This window comes from Trachypithecus francoisi, unplaced genomic scaffold, assembly GCF_009764315.1.
Source record: "Trachypithecus francoisi isolate TF-2019V2 unplaced genomic scaffold, Tfra_2.0 Lachesis_group0, whole genome shotgun sequence".
NCBI lineage: Eukaryota > Metazoa > Chordata > Mammalia > Primates > Cercopithecidae > Trachypithecus > Trachypithecus francoisi.
Window position 1 is genome coordinate 95,035,344 of NW_022681453.1, and position 17,131 is coordinate 95,052,474.

The window sequence follows — 17,131 nt, forward strand, 5'->3', positions numbered from 1 at the left end:
CTTTTTAAGGATTGTTATCTGGATGATTTATACAAATTTTCAAAATGTGACCAAATAATCTAAGCTTCCTTTTTCAATGAGCCCACAAATTGGATTTTACTTGTCAAGTAGTGAGAAAAGAAAACCAGAAGGGGTCAGTATTTTAAATGTGATTGATTTTCTCCTAGAAAACAACTGACATGATACATTACTGCAATAAGTTACCTACATTTTTGTTATAAATCATATTCTTCAGTCAGTGCTTTCTCACCCAAAAATCATGTAAACTTCTCTTACACAAATATCATAGTCACTTTTTAAAAAGACTATGTATATTTTCAGTATATTTTGCCACTTTATTTTTCTTGATATAAAGAATTTGATTAAAGAGTATGAACATACATAGCATGTAACAGGAATGACCGGCTCAAAAATTATTTTGAGAAATGATAATAAAGGTATACTTTTAAGTGGCATTCCATTAACAGAACTGGCTTATGTTTAATTATTCCTTGTATCCTTGCCCCTCATTCTCATCTCCTGAAAATAGCTTTGGGACAGATGTGTGAGGAAATCTGATATAACTTTTATCTTTATGTTCTGTAAATTCAATAGAAAATTCTAATTTTTCTACCTCTATATGGATAAATCAAAGAGTCTTTAAGTACACAAAGAATTCATATTGTTTTGAGATCTTTCTCCTGTCATCACTGTGCCTTCCAATACGTTTTTCATGTTAAAAAACAAAAAACAAGTTAGATTACTATTTTTATCATTATACGTACTTCTATATGTATATTAATTTAAAAAAATTTAAGGAGCATTACATATCTACTAACAGTTTTTTTTTTTAAAAACAATTAACATCAGTGCTGGGCACAGTGGCTCGTGCTTATGGCCTCAGCACTTGGGAGGCCAAAGAGTCAGGATCACTTGGGGTCAGGAGCTCGAGACCAGCCTGGGGAATATAGTGAGACCCTGTCTCTAGAAAAAAATTTAAAAATTAGCCAAGTGTGGTAGCATGCCTCTGCAGTATCAGCTATTCAGGAGGCTTAGGTGGGAGGATCACTTGAGCCCAGGAGACTGAGGCTGCAGTGAGTTATGATCGTACCACTGCTGCACTTTAGTCTGGGAGACAGGGCAAGACCCTCTCTCTAAAATATTTTTTTAAATAAAAATAAAAAATAAAGAAATTAACATTAAAAAACTTCTATCAAATAAGACATTAATTTTCATTTATTTTTCATAAAAATGTACCAAATGTACCAGATTAATATCGAGTTGTAGAGTATATGATTATAGGACACTGTCTTTCCAAAAGCTGAAATTCTGAACATTGTGCAGACTGCTTATGTAACAGAAATATAAATAATTTCTGGTAAAGTGACAGCATGCCTTCACACAGTCATAAAGGGCATAAATACCTTTTTTAAAATTGAAAAATAGTAATTGTGAATATTTATGGAGTATAATGTGATATCTTGGTCTATGTACACATTGTAGAAAGATTCAATCTAGTTAATTAGCATATCTATCACCTCACCAACTTATCATTCTTTTGTGATAAAAACATTATAGATCTATTCTTTTAGCTATTTTGAAATATACATCAACTGTGGTCACCACGCAGCATGATAGATCATTATAACTTATTCCTTCTAACTCTCAGACTTTGATCAACGTCTTACCTTTCCCCATCCTTCTCACCCTCAGCCTCCAGTAACCACCTTTATATGCTATTTCTATGAGATCAACTCTTAAGATTCCATATGGAAGTGAGATCATATGGTATCTATCTTTCTGTTCCTGGTTTATTTCACTTAGCATAATGCCCTACTGTCCCACTATGTTGTAGTAAACGACCGAATGTCCTTGTTTTTAAAGGCTGTATAAGTTCTCATGTGTATAAAGTACCTTTGAGCACCGTATCTGTCAACAGGCAATGTACATACAAGTCTAGCCTTTTGCAAAACAATACAATCAGAAAGTCTCCCTTATTTACCTCTTGCCTATCTTTTCCACTCCTTTTCTCACTTCTGAGTGCCATCTTCTGTCCACAGTATGAGGCCAGACAATATTTGTTTACCTGCATTCCAATTGCTCTTTGCAAATGAAAATAAGGATCTGTAATCAATCCTTCATATGAATGAAACTCATACACATCAATGTATTTACTCTCTTGCATGCATGCATTTTAAAACCTTTTATCTCATATTGTGGAATAAAAGGGTTGCCTTTTGTTAACAAAAGGTAATACAATAACTAGCTGAGGAAAGACTGGAAGACAGGCAGGAGGAAATTCTAGGTAAGTGATATAGTGATAAAACAGAGCTATTCCTGATGATAAAATTGCTATCGTCTTTTTTTTTTTTTCATTTTTTGAAGTCAAGGGCAGGTGGTAAAAGAGAGATTACGTCTGGTATTATCATTTTTTTTTTCTTTATCTTTTTAACCCCAAGACTTGTAGATGTCAGGAATCCGATCATTTTCTCTGCATATAGCTTGGATATCTTGCTCTCTCCCCTTTGTTATCATAATCACACAGCCAAGGGACTCAGAATTCTGGCTGCTTCAAGTTATTGCAAAACCTCTCAGGCAGACCAGGAAGCAGAGGCAGGGAATGTAGAGCAGCTGCTGAAGGAAAAGAATGGGCGATGGCTGGTGCGGTAGCCTTTCTCAGTCTCATATGATTACATGAAAACCTACATTGAATGTGATCTCAGTTTTGTGCCCTGCCAATTTGCTACTAAAGTGATGTGCTACTAAAACCATTCCTTTAGGGAAGTAAGATGATGGAAGAGAGGAGTGGCCACTACAGAAGAGCCTTCGTTGCTGGGACATAAGAAGGTGCCCATCTGGGGCTTATGCATGTGAATGATTTTTTGCAATGATGATTGAAATGCTAAATGATATTAAGAAAAACTTATTAAACGATAAAAAAATTAAATTACATCTGTAGCCATGTTTTGGCTATGTAAAAGCAATACTAATCAAAATAAATTATGGGAATTGCTTTACATTTATGCCTAATCACCGTGCAGCACAATAATGATTACATCATTATTTTTGTCAGATTAACTGTGCTATCAATTTAATTACACCTATAAACTCTAAATACTCAACCCATGTAATATACTGTTTTTAAAGAATTACTTAGTCTCTTCTACATGCCAGGCACCAAATTATATGGTAGGAATAAAAATAATAAAACAATCCCTGCTTCCATGGGGCTTACAGTCTTGTCAAAAAGAGAGGCACATACTAGATAATTGTGTAGCAGAGGAACTGACAATAAATCTATCTTTAAGTGAAGGTAAGGACATGAGGACAACATCCACACCACTCCCTGGAAGTCAGGCAAGGCGTCAGTTAAGGAGACATCAGAGCTGATTCCTGAAGAATCAGTAGAGTTTGCCAGGAGAAAGGGGAGCATAAATTAGAAGAACTCTCAACGAAAAGGAACAGGAAATGCACTGGCCTTGGAAATGAGACACTGTGTGGACTTTTTAGAAACTGCATGGTTGTAACAAAATGAGTAAGAGTTCTGAAACAATGAGGTTGCTGAAGTAAGAAGGGCCAGGTCAAAAGAGGACTTGAGTAGTATATTAACAGTATGAAGTACTGCAGCTCTTTTAGAATTTGTCTAGCAAATTCTGGTTTTCACTGGAAAATCCCCCAATTAAAAATAAAAGAGGGTGAAATGTTGCTGGTAATGGGGAACCACTGTAGGATTTTCAGAAGGATAATTGACACGAGATTTTCATTTCGGATGTGTCACTCTGGCTTCACTGTGGAGAATCAAGCAGTACGGCTCACAACTGGAGACATGTAGGACAGTTAGGGGCCAGTTAAAATCATTTAGGTGACAATACTGGTGGCTTAGGTTAGGCTATTTAGGATGGAGAGAATTGGGTAAACTTGAGACACATGTAATAGGTACATGTGTCTCAGTGATTGAGACATCTTAGTGATTGATTCAATAAACGAGAAAGAGGGAAGTTGGAGATCGATGTTTGACTTAGGCAAATATATGGTGGTGTGGCATTTACTAAAATCGAGAAGAGAGGGAAGAGGCAAGTTGGTGGAATTTCTATTCTGATTTTTTATTTTGTTGATTTGGTGGAGATTCTCTCTCCTAAGATAATTAGAAATTATGATTTTTATCTTAATTATTTGAGCTTTTAGTTTCTGGAGATCTCGGATAGGTAACCGAATATATAGGTCTGAGGCTAAGGAGAAAGATCTGAGCTTAGACTCGTATTTGGGAGATAGTTTAAGCTCATGTATTGGGAGATATCAGTTGAAGCCATCAGATAGAGAAAAGGATTAACATCAGTAGGCTAAAGAAACCCAAAATTTGTGGGATAAGCTGATGAGCAGCAAGTTGAATAATATACGAAGAAGGCATAACTGAGAAGTAGGGAGAACCAGGAAAGCCTATGATCACAAATGTCAAGGGAAGAGAATATTTTAAGAGGGAGCAAGCAGTAAACAAAGTCCAGTGCAGCAAGGAGTATAAACTGGTATAGGCTTTTTGGAGAACAATTCAACACAGCTATTAAAATATTTCATCCTCAATTCTACTTCTCAATATTTATTTAATCTAGAAAAATGCTAGTAGACCTGTCTGATGAGACAAATTAAAGAACGGTTTATAAAAGTAAACAAATAAACAAAAACAAGAAACAATGTAAATATCCAGAAACAGAGGATTAAAGGATTAAAAAGGAATACAATAGATCCTCTTGAATATTTCACATAAGTTAAAGAGAACAAAGTAGACTTACATGGAAAAGACTAAGAAATATTTGGTGAAAAAAAAAAAGACCATGTAACAGAAGAATATGCATATCATGATAAAAGTTATTTTAAAATGTATTTCATTACATACAGCTACTAATCCAACAGTTAACTCTAAGAAGAAAGCTGGTATTTGGTTGGGCATGTGGCCAACGGGGCCTTTTGCTTCATCTGTATTATTTATTTTTTTACAATGAAAATGGTTTCATGTATTACCTGTATAATTAGAAATATATTTTTAAAATTCTAAAAATTTTAAAAGTTAATAGTTCCTTAATAAGAATAGGTTTGGAAGAGTAAAGGAAACAGAAGATAAAATATAATTAATTGAGACAAAATGGGAGGAAAAACAGTAGACAGAATATATCACAGAAAACCTGGTAATAAACAGAAAGAAAAGGAAGTCGGGGGCAGATTTGTCAGGAGACAGAGAAGAAAAATAATATTCTCAGGAAGCCTGTTTGTTTGCTTACTGTTTTAAAAAAAATGTAGATCACAATGTTAATAAGCCATCACAAGATTTAGTATCTGTTGCAGGTGTAAGGAATAACAATGGCAAGGCTGATGTAGCAGGAACAATTAAGAAACTGAGGCTGGGGGATGCTGCCTCATGCCTGTAATACCAGCACTTTGGGAGGCCAAAGCAGGCAGATCACTTGAAGTCAGGAGTTCAACACCAGTCTGGTCAACATGGTGAAATCCCCGTCTCTACTAAAAATACACAAATTAGCCAGGCATGGTTGCGGGCACCTATAATCCCAGCCACTTGGGAGGCTGAGGCATGAGAATCGCTTGAACCCAGGAGGCAGATGTTGGAGTCAGCCAGGATCACACCACTGCACTACAGTATAGGTGACAGAGCAAGACTCTACCTCAAAAAACAAACAAACAAACAAATAAAAAATGAAGAAGTCAAATCAATAAAGCTTAGGTGAGAAAAGATTTACAGAAGGATCTAGGTCATCTCAAAGCTAATAACCCAAAGAGTAAAAGGGTAAGGTGGTATAAAGTTTTCAAAATATCTTAGTGTTACATGAAAGGTGGACATCAGAAGTATACAAACAAATGGTCTAACTGCTGGATGAGAAATGTTCAGAAAAGCCTTCTGATAAATACTACCAAGAATCATTATAATGAACTGAGACGTAATCTGATACAAGGCTATGTATTAGTATTGGTTATAATATTTAGGAAATGGTATATGTTCATTGCTGTGTATCAGTCAGAAGTTGGAAATGTATACTGTCATTCACTGTCTTTCTATGTGCAAGAGGTAATGAATGATTAAGGCACCATTTAATTGTATTTTACATGTTATAGATAATTTTGGTTTAGCGGCTGGGTGTGGTGGCTCACACCTGTAAACCCAGCACTTTGTGAGGCCGAGGCGGGCAGATTATGAGGTCAGGAGTTCAAGACCAGCCTGACCAACACAGTGAAATCCTATCTCTACTAAAAATACAAAAAAAAAAAAAGAAAAGAAAAACCTGGGCTTGGTGGCGCACACCTGTAATCCTAACTACTCAAGAGGCTGAGGCAGGAGAATAGCTTGAACCTGGGAGGTAGAGGTTGCAGTGAGCCGAGACTGCACCACTGCACTCCAGCCTGGGCGACAGAGTGAGACTGTCTCAAAAACAGACAAACAAAAATATTTGATTTAGCATTAAACAAGAAGAATTACATGGGAGTAGGGCATACGTCAAAATCGCTGTTGGAACCCGGACAATAATGTTTCAAAATGGCTCTGTTCTTAATGAAACCAAATGTTCAGTGGCCAGGTCCTTCTGGAAAATTCTCAGAGGGGAGACAAGCACTAACAACGAGCTACAACTTGCTAGGGGCTGATTCATCCAGAACATTAACAAAACATGCATCCTGATTCAAAGCTATTCTTAAGGAGCTGCTCAGATTCTGGTAAAAGACACAGGGCTATGAACTCCCGGGCTTGGGTCCCATTGAGCAAACAACTTTGAACTACAGTAAAACTGTCTATGCCCTTTAAGAGACAATGCACAGCAAGACTCCACGTCACTGGGGGCGGGGGGAGGGGCGGTGAGCATTATAGCATGAGCGATCAAGGGGAAGAAGTTGGGAATTTTTTGAGTGCAGCCTTTGGAGGAATCATCACTGACACCTACACAGCAAGCCCTCCACTGGGGGCCTGACATGTTCTATCACACCTGTTTAAATTACATCAGACACCAAAATACACTTTTGTATGAACAGTCCCTACCTTAAGAGCTCTATCTGTAGAAGAGGCAAATTCCTCCTTTGACTTATCCTACGGGATGCCTTCTGAGAGTCAGAAGAAAACAACCAGCTTCGATCGTTTGAACACGGAGCATCCACTAACACCTAGAGAAAAAAAGGACAAGTGATGCAAATATGCACTGACAATCTATTCTCAGGCACGAAATAGATAGAGAAATTCTCTAGAACATGGTAAACAAATAGCAAATAAATAAAAACATTTCTTTTTTAACTGAAAATACACCACAGGAAGTTTTTCCTTATGGCATTTCCTCACTAACACTTTTCAGAAAAACTTACCATGTACTTTCAGTGTTTGTTTTTGGGGGCTTAGGGTGGGAGAATTGAAGTTTACTCTGTCTACTAATGCTATTTGATATATTTGACAACCACAGCAAAAACTTTTACAAAAGCTACGCATTGTAATTAGACATTAATATATTTCTGAATTTTCAGCACTTATTTCTAAGAATGAATATTTCAATTTCAGCTCACTGAAATGACCTCTTTTTCTTCAACTGTCATACTCTGATATGAAATGTTACTGAATTAAAGCAATACAGTTCTGACCCAAATAATATCCGATCTTTTCCTGAGTATCTTTGAGTTACCTGCCAATATAAAACATTCTATAATCCCCAATCCCAATGTTACTGCTTCCTTTGAACCATGCTGACCATCAAATGAAAACTGCTTCCACATTCACTTTATCAGAATTTTCCAGGGTACTGAGAAACTGTATCAGGCTATGTCTGAGAACAGATGGAAAATAACAACCACAAAGCAACGTAATAGTGGTATCACTGGGCATCCATCAGTTTGTCACAATGTAATAAAAGTACCTTGTCGAACATTTCAGGCTGGGCGTCTCCCATTTTTCTGCCATCCAATTCAGACACTTTAATTACATTTATCAAAGGCTGTGGGATGAAAGATTCTAACGTCTGCCTCAGCCAGTTCAATCTCAGACTATCATATTCATTACAATGAAGATAACCTAAATAAAAAAGATTAAAAAGTTTCAAATGAAGGCAATGGAACTGTTAAATTTCTACTTTTCAGCAAATAAATTTCAGGAAGAAGTTAACTCATCAAAATTATGCAGAAATAGGGCTCAGAGGTAAACATTATAATTTTCTTATGCTTTAAAAACAGAAATAAGGTGTACGTGTATGTATATATGGATACACATACCTACTACCTAAAACATTTACAATAGTCACGCCTACACAGTCTCTCAGAAGCTCTCAGCATTTGCTCCACCAAGTTTAATTTTATTAGAGGTAAAACCTATAAAAAATTATAGATTCCTAAAGATATGTTATACAACCAATACCTCAGACACGGTTCTCGCTCTAAAGAACTAACGCTTAAGAGTAAACACAGGTGGTAATTCAGGTGCAAGAAGATGAGACTCACATTGGGGCAGATGCAGGAACTGTCCTGGCTTAAAAGTCTCCTGTCCCACAGGAACCATCTTTTCTTTTAACAACTCCACAGGCTTTCAGTGTCTCCACAGGGACATGCCCAGTTATAAGAATCACTGTACTCAGAAGACCCAAAGCATGGCATCTCTACCAGGTCTCTAGGGGTTATTTATTCTTTCTCCCAGCCCACATGCAGTTCACCAATCAGGCTCATTTTTATCATAAGCAATCTCGCCTAGAAACATAGTGACAATCTCTGTCAGGTTACCAAGGAAACAATACTAGAGAACTAACTGAACATTAAATTTTAACATAGAAGGGAAAAAAAATTGTAAAGCCTTTGCTCAAATACATACTTACATATACATATATATATGTTTACACACACATATATATGTTAGGTTTTTTTTTTCTGATTGTCATTCCAGTTAAAAAGCAAAAAAAAAAAAAAAAAAAATTAATGACTTCTCCTCATCCACTGAATAAAGTTCAAATGCAGAGTCCTTAAATCAAGGTCCATAATAGCCAGACCTCAGGACAATCTTTCCATTTTAATCTCCCACTATTTCCCCAGTATACCCTGTGCTCTACCAAACTTGATGGACTATTCCAATTCCCAAACATACTCTGTACTTCTCTTATTTATCTCATATGAGAGGTGTTTCTGTGTATGGCTTACCTTCTCTACTACCAGGGCTCCATACTTTTTTTTTTTTTTTTTTTGAGATGCAGTCTCGCTCTGTTGCCCAGGCTGAAGTTCAGTGGCACGATCTCGGCTCACTGCAACCTCCGACTCTCAGGTTTAAGCGATTCTCCTGCCTCAGCCTCCCAAGTAGCTGGGATTACAGGTGCACATCACCATGTCTGGTTAATTTTTGTATTTTTAGTAGAGATGGGGTTTTGCCATGTCAGTCAGGCTGGTCTGGAACTCCTGACCTCAGGTGACCTACTCGCTTCGGCCTCCCAAAGGGCTGGGATTACAGGCGTGAGCCACTGTGCCCAGCCCAGGGCTTCATATTTCTATGTTTCTATAGGGAAGGAGCCCAGGAGATGGCATCAATTTTGTTGAGAAGAAGAGTAGAAAATCATCTTAAAGCACATCTGTACAGCTAGTTTTCATTTTTGTTTTGGGTATCTTTTGGAGGACTTGCTAATGGAACTTAAATAGGTGTCTAGGAGCCCTTGTCTTAGCCTGAAATCACTAGAAAACAATTTAAGACAGAAGTTCATGGTATGGACAGGGTGCAATTCTAAGGAAGCAAAAGTGAGAGAAAAAAGGAAGTAAATCATGGAAGGAGCAGGATAGATACAGGAAGATTTGTAATCAAGCTGTCTACAGCTTCGGTCAGTCTCTCAGGGCAACTCTACAGTTCGAAATTACAGAGGCTTGTTACAAACTGGAGGTTAGTGGAGCAAGGAGGAAGAACAATCTGCTGGCTGCTTTTTGTCTCTTTCTCTCATTGGTTAAAGTCCACACCAAGAGCTGATAACTTCTACCTACTTTGGGGTTGTGTACCTGACCCCTTCAGGCAACTGCTTAAGAAATCAGGCAGTACCCAAGGCCAGGTATTGCAAGCACACAGGTGAGGTGATCTCTGCTTGTCACCTGGCACTCATCAGAAGGCTCTTCAATTTGTGGCAGTGGTAGCATTAGCAGCAGACAACTGCATGAATGGCATGAGCCTTTGCTAGGGTTTCTCCAGTCTCTGGAAACAATTCAAGTGGCTCCAGCCACGAGGTGAGGGATGAGAGTAAAGATGAAGCCAACCATATCTGTAGTGATGCATAAGCTGGGTCCACAAGATAACCCCCAAAGTCACTCTTGCCATTGTTCACCACTGCCTATCAAATACTAAGGGCCTCAGAGGAAAGAGGTCTTACTCATCTTTCATTCAATTTTCCTCTTTTTCTAGTTTAAATGTTTCATATTCTATTTCAACTTTTTTAGTGGTAACCCAAAAGACCTTTAATATGCACGTGTTAAGAAAATTCTAAGCTAAGTCAATTTTCACCAACTTTCCTAAAAGATACAAGAATCTTGTAACACTCTTGCTTTAGATGCTACTGTTATTGTATATCTGGGTTTTCTTTGGACTTACATTTTTTGATCCCACAAAACATTATCATGGTCTTCTATAGCCAAGGATGGTTAGACTTTCCCCACATAATATCCCATCTTTGCTCTTCATTTTTTTCTAACTCCTATCTTCCATCTTGGATGACTTTCATTTTTCCTGAAGCACATCCTTCAGAATTGTTGGTGACAAACTCTTAATCTCTCTCTCTCTATTTCACTTTTGCTCTTCAGAGCATTATTGACTGGATATATTTCTGGATTCACAGTCATCTTTTACATTCCTTTGAATGCTGGTTTCTCTTATTACTCTCAAGTGTCAACCCTCTGTCCACTGTTCCTTTGAAACTAAGCTCTCCATTCTTTCTGGTTGCTATTAAGTTCTTCTCTTCATTTTCAGTGTTCTGCAACTTCACTATAATGATTTCAGAGGGTATTTTTTCTCCTCCCCCAGCATCAAAGCTGAAGACAGGCAATTTTCCTTGCAGTCATTTGGAGAGGACAATTTCTTCCTGGTTTACCTTATATGGAGGGTATAGCACTCCGAATCCCAGCTTGATGTAAATGAATCTTCTATTAGATGCTCTGCTTGGGTAGGCTCTGGCTTTGTTTTATATTCCTTCACTCTCATGAAGCAATAAAAAACATGTAAGTTTTTCACGTTAAGCAAATGTTCCCAAGTCAAAAGCCAGCTTCAGTACACAATTTACCTTCAAGGTTCCCACTCTCTCTTAGATTTTGGCCACTGAGTATTTAAAGATAATGTATGCATTAAAAAATGTGTCTAATATTATATCCTACATTTTTAGTTATTTTCTTAAGGGGGGTTGGTTAGGGCACCCAGTCTGTCACACCACAGGAAACAGAAGTCTTCATCATTTCTATATCCCTTACCTCTATACACATACCATCCAATGCCTTGCATTTAGTATGTGCACACTAAATGTAGATGACTTGATTGAAGCATGGTATTATAATAATGAATATTTAAATTATTACAACTGAAAATCAGGGCAGCTTTTCACTAAATTGTATATAGTCTGAGTCAAGGTTCTCAAGTCAGCATTTTAAAATAGCTTCCAGCAGAATTATTGCTTAGATGTAGATTTTATTTGAAATGGTCTTAGGTTGGTTAAACTTTTTAAAAATAAGAAATATAAAGTGTCACAATACAAGTTTCACATATATACTAACACTACATTGGGGCAATTTTGTGCTTGTCAAAAACAAACCAAATCTTAATATTTTTTTCATCTAAACAGGAAAAGGGGAAAATTTAACAAATTTCTGAGGATTTAGCATCTGTACATGGCAATCTCTGGTCCAAGGAAAGAAACTGAAATTGGTAGTTTCATTCATTCATTCATTTTAATAGACCTAACTTAAAAACAATAATCTTGCCTTCCTTCCAGTTTTTCCAATTATTCTTTGGAGCCATAAGCTATAATTTATGATCATTTTCTATGTTCCCCTCGTATTATAATTGGAATAATCATACTGTCCTATGTACTAAAAGTGCCAGTGGGTGGCAAATCCATATGGGTCTGCAGCAATTTCAGTTCTTGCCTCCTCAGAAGAAAGAATTAGACTGAGGGGCACAAGGCAGAAAAAGAGACCAAGCCAAGTTTAAGATCAGGAGTGGAAGTTTACTCAAGAGCTGTAAAGCAAGAAGGAAAGGCCAGTTCACTTGGAAGAGACCCAAGTGAGTACTTTGGAGGTCAAGTGCCCCCATTTAACCTTAATCCTAGGACTTTATATGCTGGCCCACTGCCAGCGTCTTGCACCCCTCTTCCTTTATTCTTCCTTAAGGGTGAGCTCCCCACATGCGCAGTGCCTTCCTTACACTTGGGAGGTGAGCACGCACAGTGTGTTTAGAAACTGCATGCTCACCCGAGGCTTTCTTCCCTTTTCAGTGGAATGGCCCCGGAAGGTCACACTCTGCCATTTTGTCTCTTGATGCACATGCTTGAGCTCACTTGCCTAATTCCTGAGATTTTACTGGAAGCTGATGACCAATTTCAAATGTTTTTATCTGTTTGGGAAATGGCCTCTCTCTGGTGCCTGCGGTGAATTATCACTTTAGTGTGACAACTGTGCAGCATCAGGAAATTGCCTCTCCCGGGCACCGGCTGCCGATGATCATTTTTAGAGAGGCAGTGTGATAACTGCTAAATCATTGCCTGATGGTTGCCTGACACTCCTGGTAGGTGGGGGTTACCCTCTCCTGCCCTACTCATGCCTGATTACCTGTAAAAAAAAGTGCTGCAAAGGATAATGGTAAGTTTCTTTAAACTTACCTGGAAGCAATGTTACAAATTCACAAAAGAACAAAATGGTGATGATGAATTTGTTAAAATGTGGTTGACATTAGATTAAAATGCACTTGAGAGTACAACCACTTTGAGGTTCTGGTTTATTAAGGACTTGTTATGGACTAGGCCAGTGGTATCTGCTGCAGACACAAAGATAAATAAGAATCTGGGCCAGACTTGGTGGCTCACGCCTGTAATCCCAGCACTTTGGGAGGCCAAGGCAGGTGGATCAGTTGAGGTCAGGAGTTCAAGACCAGCCTGGCCAACATGGTGAAACCCCATTTCTACTAAAAATACAAAAATTAGGTGTGGTGGCATGCACCTATAATCCCAGCTACTCGGGAGGCTGAGGCATGAGAATCGCTTGAACTGAGGAGGCAGAGATTGCAGTGAGCTGAGATCACAGCATTGCACCCCAGCCTGGGCGACAGAACAAGACTCTACATCAAAAAAAAAAAAAAAAAAAAAAAAAAAAAGGATCTGTCCCTATGCTCCAGGAGACTCACAGAGGCTGCTACAGAAGTCAGCATTTGTATTACTGGGAGACCCTGGAATAGTCAATAGCACAACTACAACAATGAAAACCTGAGTTCAGATCCCAGCTCTGCCACTTACCTTAGGCAATTTGGTACGTCGCCTTGTCTCAGATAATTCTTTAAAATGGGAATAATAATACCCAACTCACAGAGTTGGAGAGTTAAATAATGGTCACCAGTGATAGTCACAGTTCCTCAGAGCTCTAGGACTTTAGGAAGACTTATATATGGGGGTATAACAAAAGATGTTGGGAGAAGGTGAGAGGAAGAAAAAATAAATAAAAAACAAGATGTTGGAAGCAGAGACTACTAAAAAAATGTTTGAAAAGCAGAGATTTAAGCGATGTGAGTAACACAGTCCTTGGCACATGCGAAGTGTTACAAAATGGTTATTATTTTCATTACCACAAAGAAGATGCACCTAATGCAGGGAGTTCAGAGAAGGCATTCCAGGAAAGTTAAATCCTGAAGTATAATCTGAAGAATGAAAAGGAGCAGGGGAAGAGAAAGGAGAATGTGACACTTGTAGAAGTTGCAAAAAGGACTAAAGCTGAAGAAGCGGGAAGGACAGCAAAAGCAATTAAACAAATAAAAGAGTCTTTTCAGTCTTCTATACTAACCAGAGATCAAAAAGTTATCACTATTAGGTGTGGTGGCTCATGTCTGTAATCCCAGCACTTTGGGAGGTCAAGGCAGGCCGACTGCTTGAGCCCAGGAGTTCGAGGCCAGCCTGGGCAACACAGTGAAACCCCATCTCCACAAAAAATACAAAAATTAGCCAGGTGTGGTGGCATATGGCCTATAGTCCCAGCTACTTGGGAGACTGAGGAGGGAGGATGGCTTGAACCTGGGAAGTCAAGGCTGCAGTGAGCCAGGATCGCACCACTGCACTCCAGCCTGAGCAACAGAGCAAGACTTTGTCTCAAAAAACCAAAAAAGTTATCACTGACATCAAAGAGATTTTCATGCCTAGAAGGACACAGACTTCAGCCAGAAAGTTGACTAAGACACTCCACCAAGCTGGGTCATCCTTAGTTAATATGCTGATGTTTTCCCATTTAGAATCCATATTGTTTGCTCTTTTTCTGCCAAGACCAGGACATTAAAAAGGCTATGCTGACAAAAACCATGGTCAGTCCATCAATGTGGTAACAGGTGAGAGCAGCTGGACCAACAGAAAGTAGACTCTTTTTTTTAAATCATCCTGAAACATAAGCTTTGTAATCATTCAAAGCCATAAGCCTCTTGGCCCAGAATAAAGGCCAGTACTGATCTAAAGAAATTTGGTGTACAAATGCACATTTAGTGCAGCCATCATTTTACATTTTGCTTATAAAAGCTTTGATTAGCATTGCTTCTACATTCCAAATTCAAGCACTGTAGCTAACCTAATTTGGGCTTTAAGCATCAGCATGAAGACATCTGTACTTCTTAGTAAATCATTATCATTAGTCCTACTTAGATGAAAAGCTACTTTACTTGGAACACTGCCTGTAGTTCATTGCCCTTGATATAAGAACAGGAAGAGTCTTCTCAACTTCAAACTCCTAGAATATATCAGTTTGCCTTTGGATTCCTAATCAAATCAACTTTGCTATCATAAATGTGTAAAATATTTATAGCCTACTAATGAGGATAATTTAGGATTAAAATGCCCTCTCTTCAAAATGGTAACCACATTTGACATTTTCCTTCCATCCTTTATAATACTAAAATTCTATATCCAGAATTAATTAGTATAAGCCTTTTAACTTACACTTAGAAGAAAAAATAAGTGCTCCTTATAACATACAACTCCACAAAACTTCAGCCTAAATTATAAAAATAATGAAGTAAACTTGTAAAATAATATTTTTGTTGTGATTTCTTATTCTAAAATACAGCCAGCTTCAATAGCTGAGTTTTAACCAGAACTCTAAAACATTGGGCATATTTCCTCCTAAATATACAGTTAACTGATATATTTGTACCAAGGCCTAGTACAACTGGATTCACATTTCTCATAAAAGAATTTTAAATCTATTTCAACAGGGAATGCTCTCATATAAAAGTATAAAAGCAGTCTTCAAACTGGAACATACATGCCTTGGGGATACATACCAATGTTCTAAGGGACAGGAAGGCTTGGACAGTTTCAGAAGAAGCCATTTTCAGATCATCAACTTCCTAAAGGAGGAGAACACCTCCAGTGGGGCATCTCCTTTCACACGGCCCTTCACCGACTTTACAAATGACAAGCAAGCTTCCCACACATCTAGAATCCTATTATGGCACAACGTGCCAGGGTGTAGAAATCTCCAGAACATCAAACAAAGGCAGTTCCACACATCAGTGTCTTGGCTGAGAAAGTGAAGTCAGCCAGGCACAGTGGCTCACGCCTGTAATCCCAGCACTTAGGGAGGCTGAGGTGGGCAGATCGCTTGAGGTCAGGAGTTTGAGACCAGCCTGACCAACATGGTGAAACCCCATCTCTATTAAAAATATAAAAATTAGCCAGGCATGGTGGCACATGCCTGTAATCCTAGCTACTCAGGAGGGTGAGGCAGGAGAATCGCTTGAACCTGGGAGGCAGAGGTCACAGAGAGCTGATATCGCACTACTACACTCCAGCCTAGGAGACAGAGTGAGATTCCATCTCATTAAAAAAAAAAAAAAAAAAAAGGCCAACACTGCCTTTTGTAATTGAGATGGTTTCACGTCGTTTGCTTTCTACAAAATCAAAAATGGACTTAAATGGTGCTTACCTAATAGATTATTAGAATAGTGCTTGATGAAAGATCTGTATGTGATCTGGGGCTATAAATCAGGAGTTTGAAGAATCAGTAAAACAACTGTAACACAATTCTCTTTGGGACAGGATCTCACTGTTTCCCAGGCTGATGGAGTGTTGCAGTCTCAGCTCGCTGTAATCTCCACCTCCCAGGCTCAAGCAATCCTCCTACCTCAGGCTCCTGAGTAGCTGGGACTACAGACATGCACCACCATGCCCAGCTAATTTTTTGAATTTTTTTTGCAGAGACAGGGTTTTCCCATGTTGCCCAGGCTGGTCTAGCACTCCTGAGCTCAAGTGATCGCCTGCCTTGGCTTCCCAAAGTGCTGGGATTACAGGCATGAGCCACCACGCCCAGTTCATCTTCTTATCTGTATGAACACTGGCATCTATAAAAACAGAATCATCACACAAAAACCAGACAGAATTGATGCTCACCTCTGCCTCATCTAGTGGTAAGTAATATTTATTCAGGGAAACATGTATTAGTTTTAAAAGAAAAACAACTAGTTTTTTTTGTTTGTTTGTTTTGCTTTTTTGAGACGGAGTCTCTCACTCTGCCGCCCAGGCTGGAGTGCAGTGGCGTGATCTCACTACAACCTCCACCTCCCTGGTTCAAGCAATTCTCTGCCTCAGCCTCCTGAGTAGCTGAGATTCTGGGATTACAGGTGCCCAACACCATGCTTGGCTAATTTTTTTGTATTTTTTTAGTAGAGATGGGGTTTCACCGTCTTGGTCAGGCTGGTCTTCAACTACTGACCTCGTAATCCACCCACCTCAGCCTCCCAAAGTGCTGGGATTACAGGCATGAGCCACCATGCCCGGCCAAAAAACAATTAGTTTTAAAAGAAAAATCATTAAGAAAAAAATTTATGTTAAATGTTGACTTGCTACTTTTAACAAACATTTATAAAACTGTGTATTGCTTTGGTTCTAATAATAATGGTAATGAAAAAGTGACCTGAAAAGACTTGTTGGATTGT

General features: G+C 38.5%; 1 protein-coding gene and 1 non-coding gene across 5 annotated transcripts in view; one reads left to right on the forward strand and one right to left on the reverse strand.

Moving 5' to 3' along the window:
• The window catches only part of NSUN3 (NOP2/Sun RNA methyltransferase 3), a 219,852-nt gene that overhangs the window by 179,999 nt on the left and 22,722 nt on the right, over window positions 1-17,131 (reverse strand). For all 4 annotated transcript variants that reach the window (XM_033211559.1, XM_033211558.1, XM_033211556.1 and 1 more), the window contains 2 exons: window positions 7,872-8,026; window positions 7,013-7,134 (listed from right to left, as the gene is read on the reverse strand). In XM_033211559.1, coding sequence (XP_033067450.1) covers window positions 7,013-7,134; window positions 7,872-8,026 — 277 coding nt within the window. The remainder of the gene's footprint in view (window positions 1-7,012; window positions 7,135-7,871; window positions 8,027-17,131) is intronic.
• Window positions 3,596-3,655, forward strand: LOC117084666. The gene has a single exon (XR_004437576.1). It is a non-coding gene; the product is annotated as a U7 small nuclear RNA (small nuclear RNA).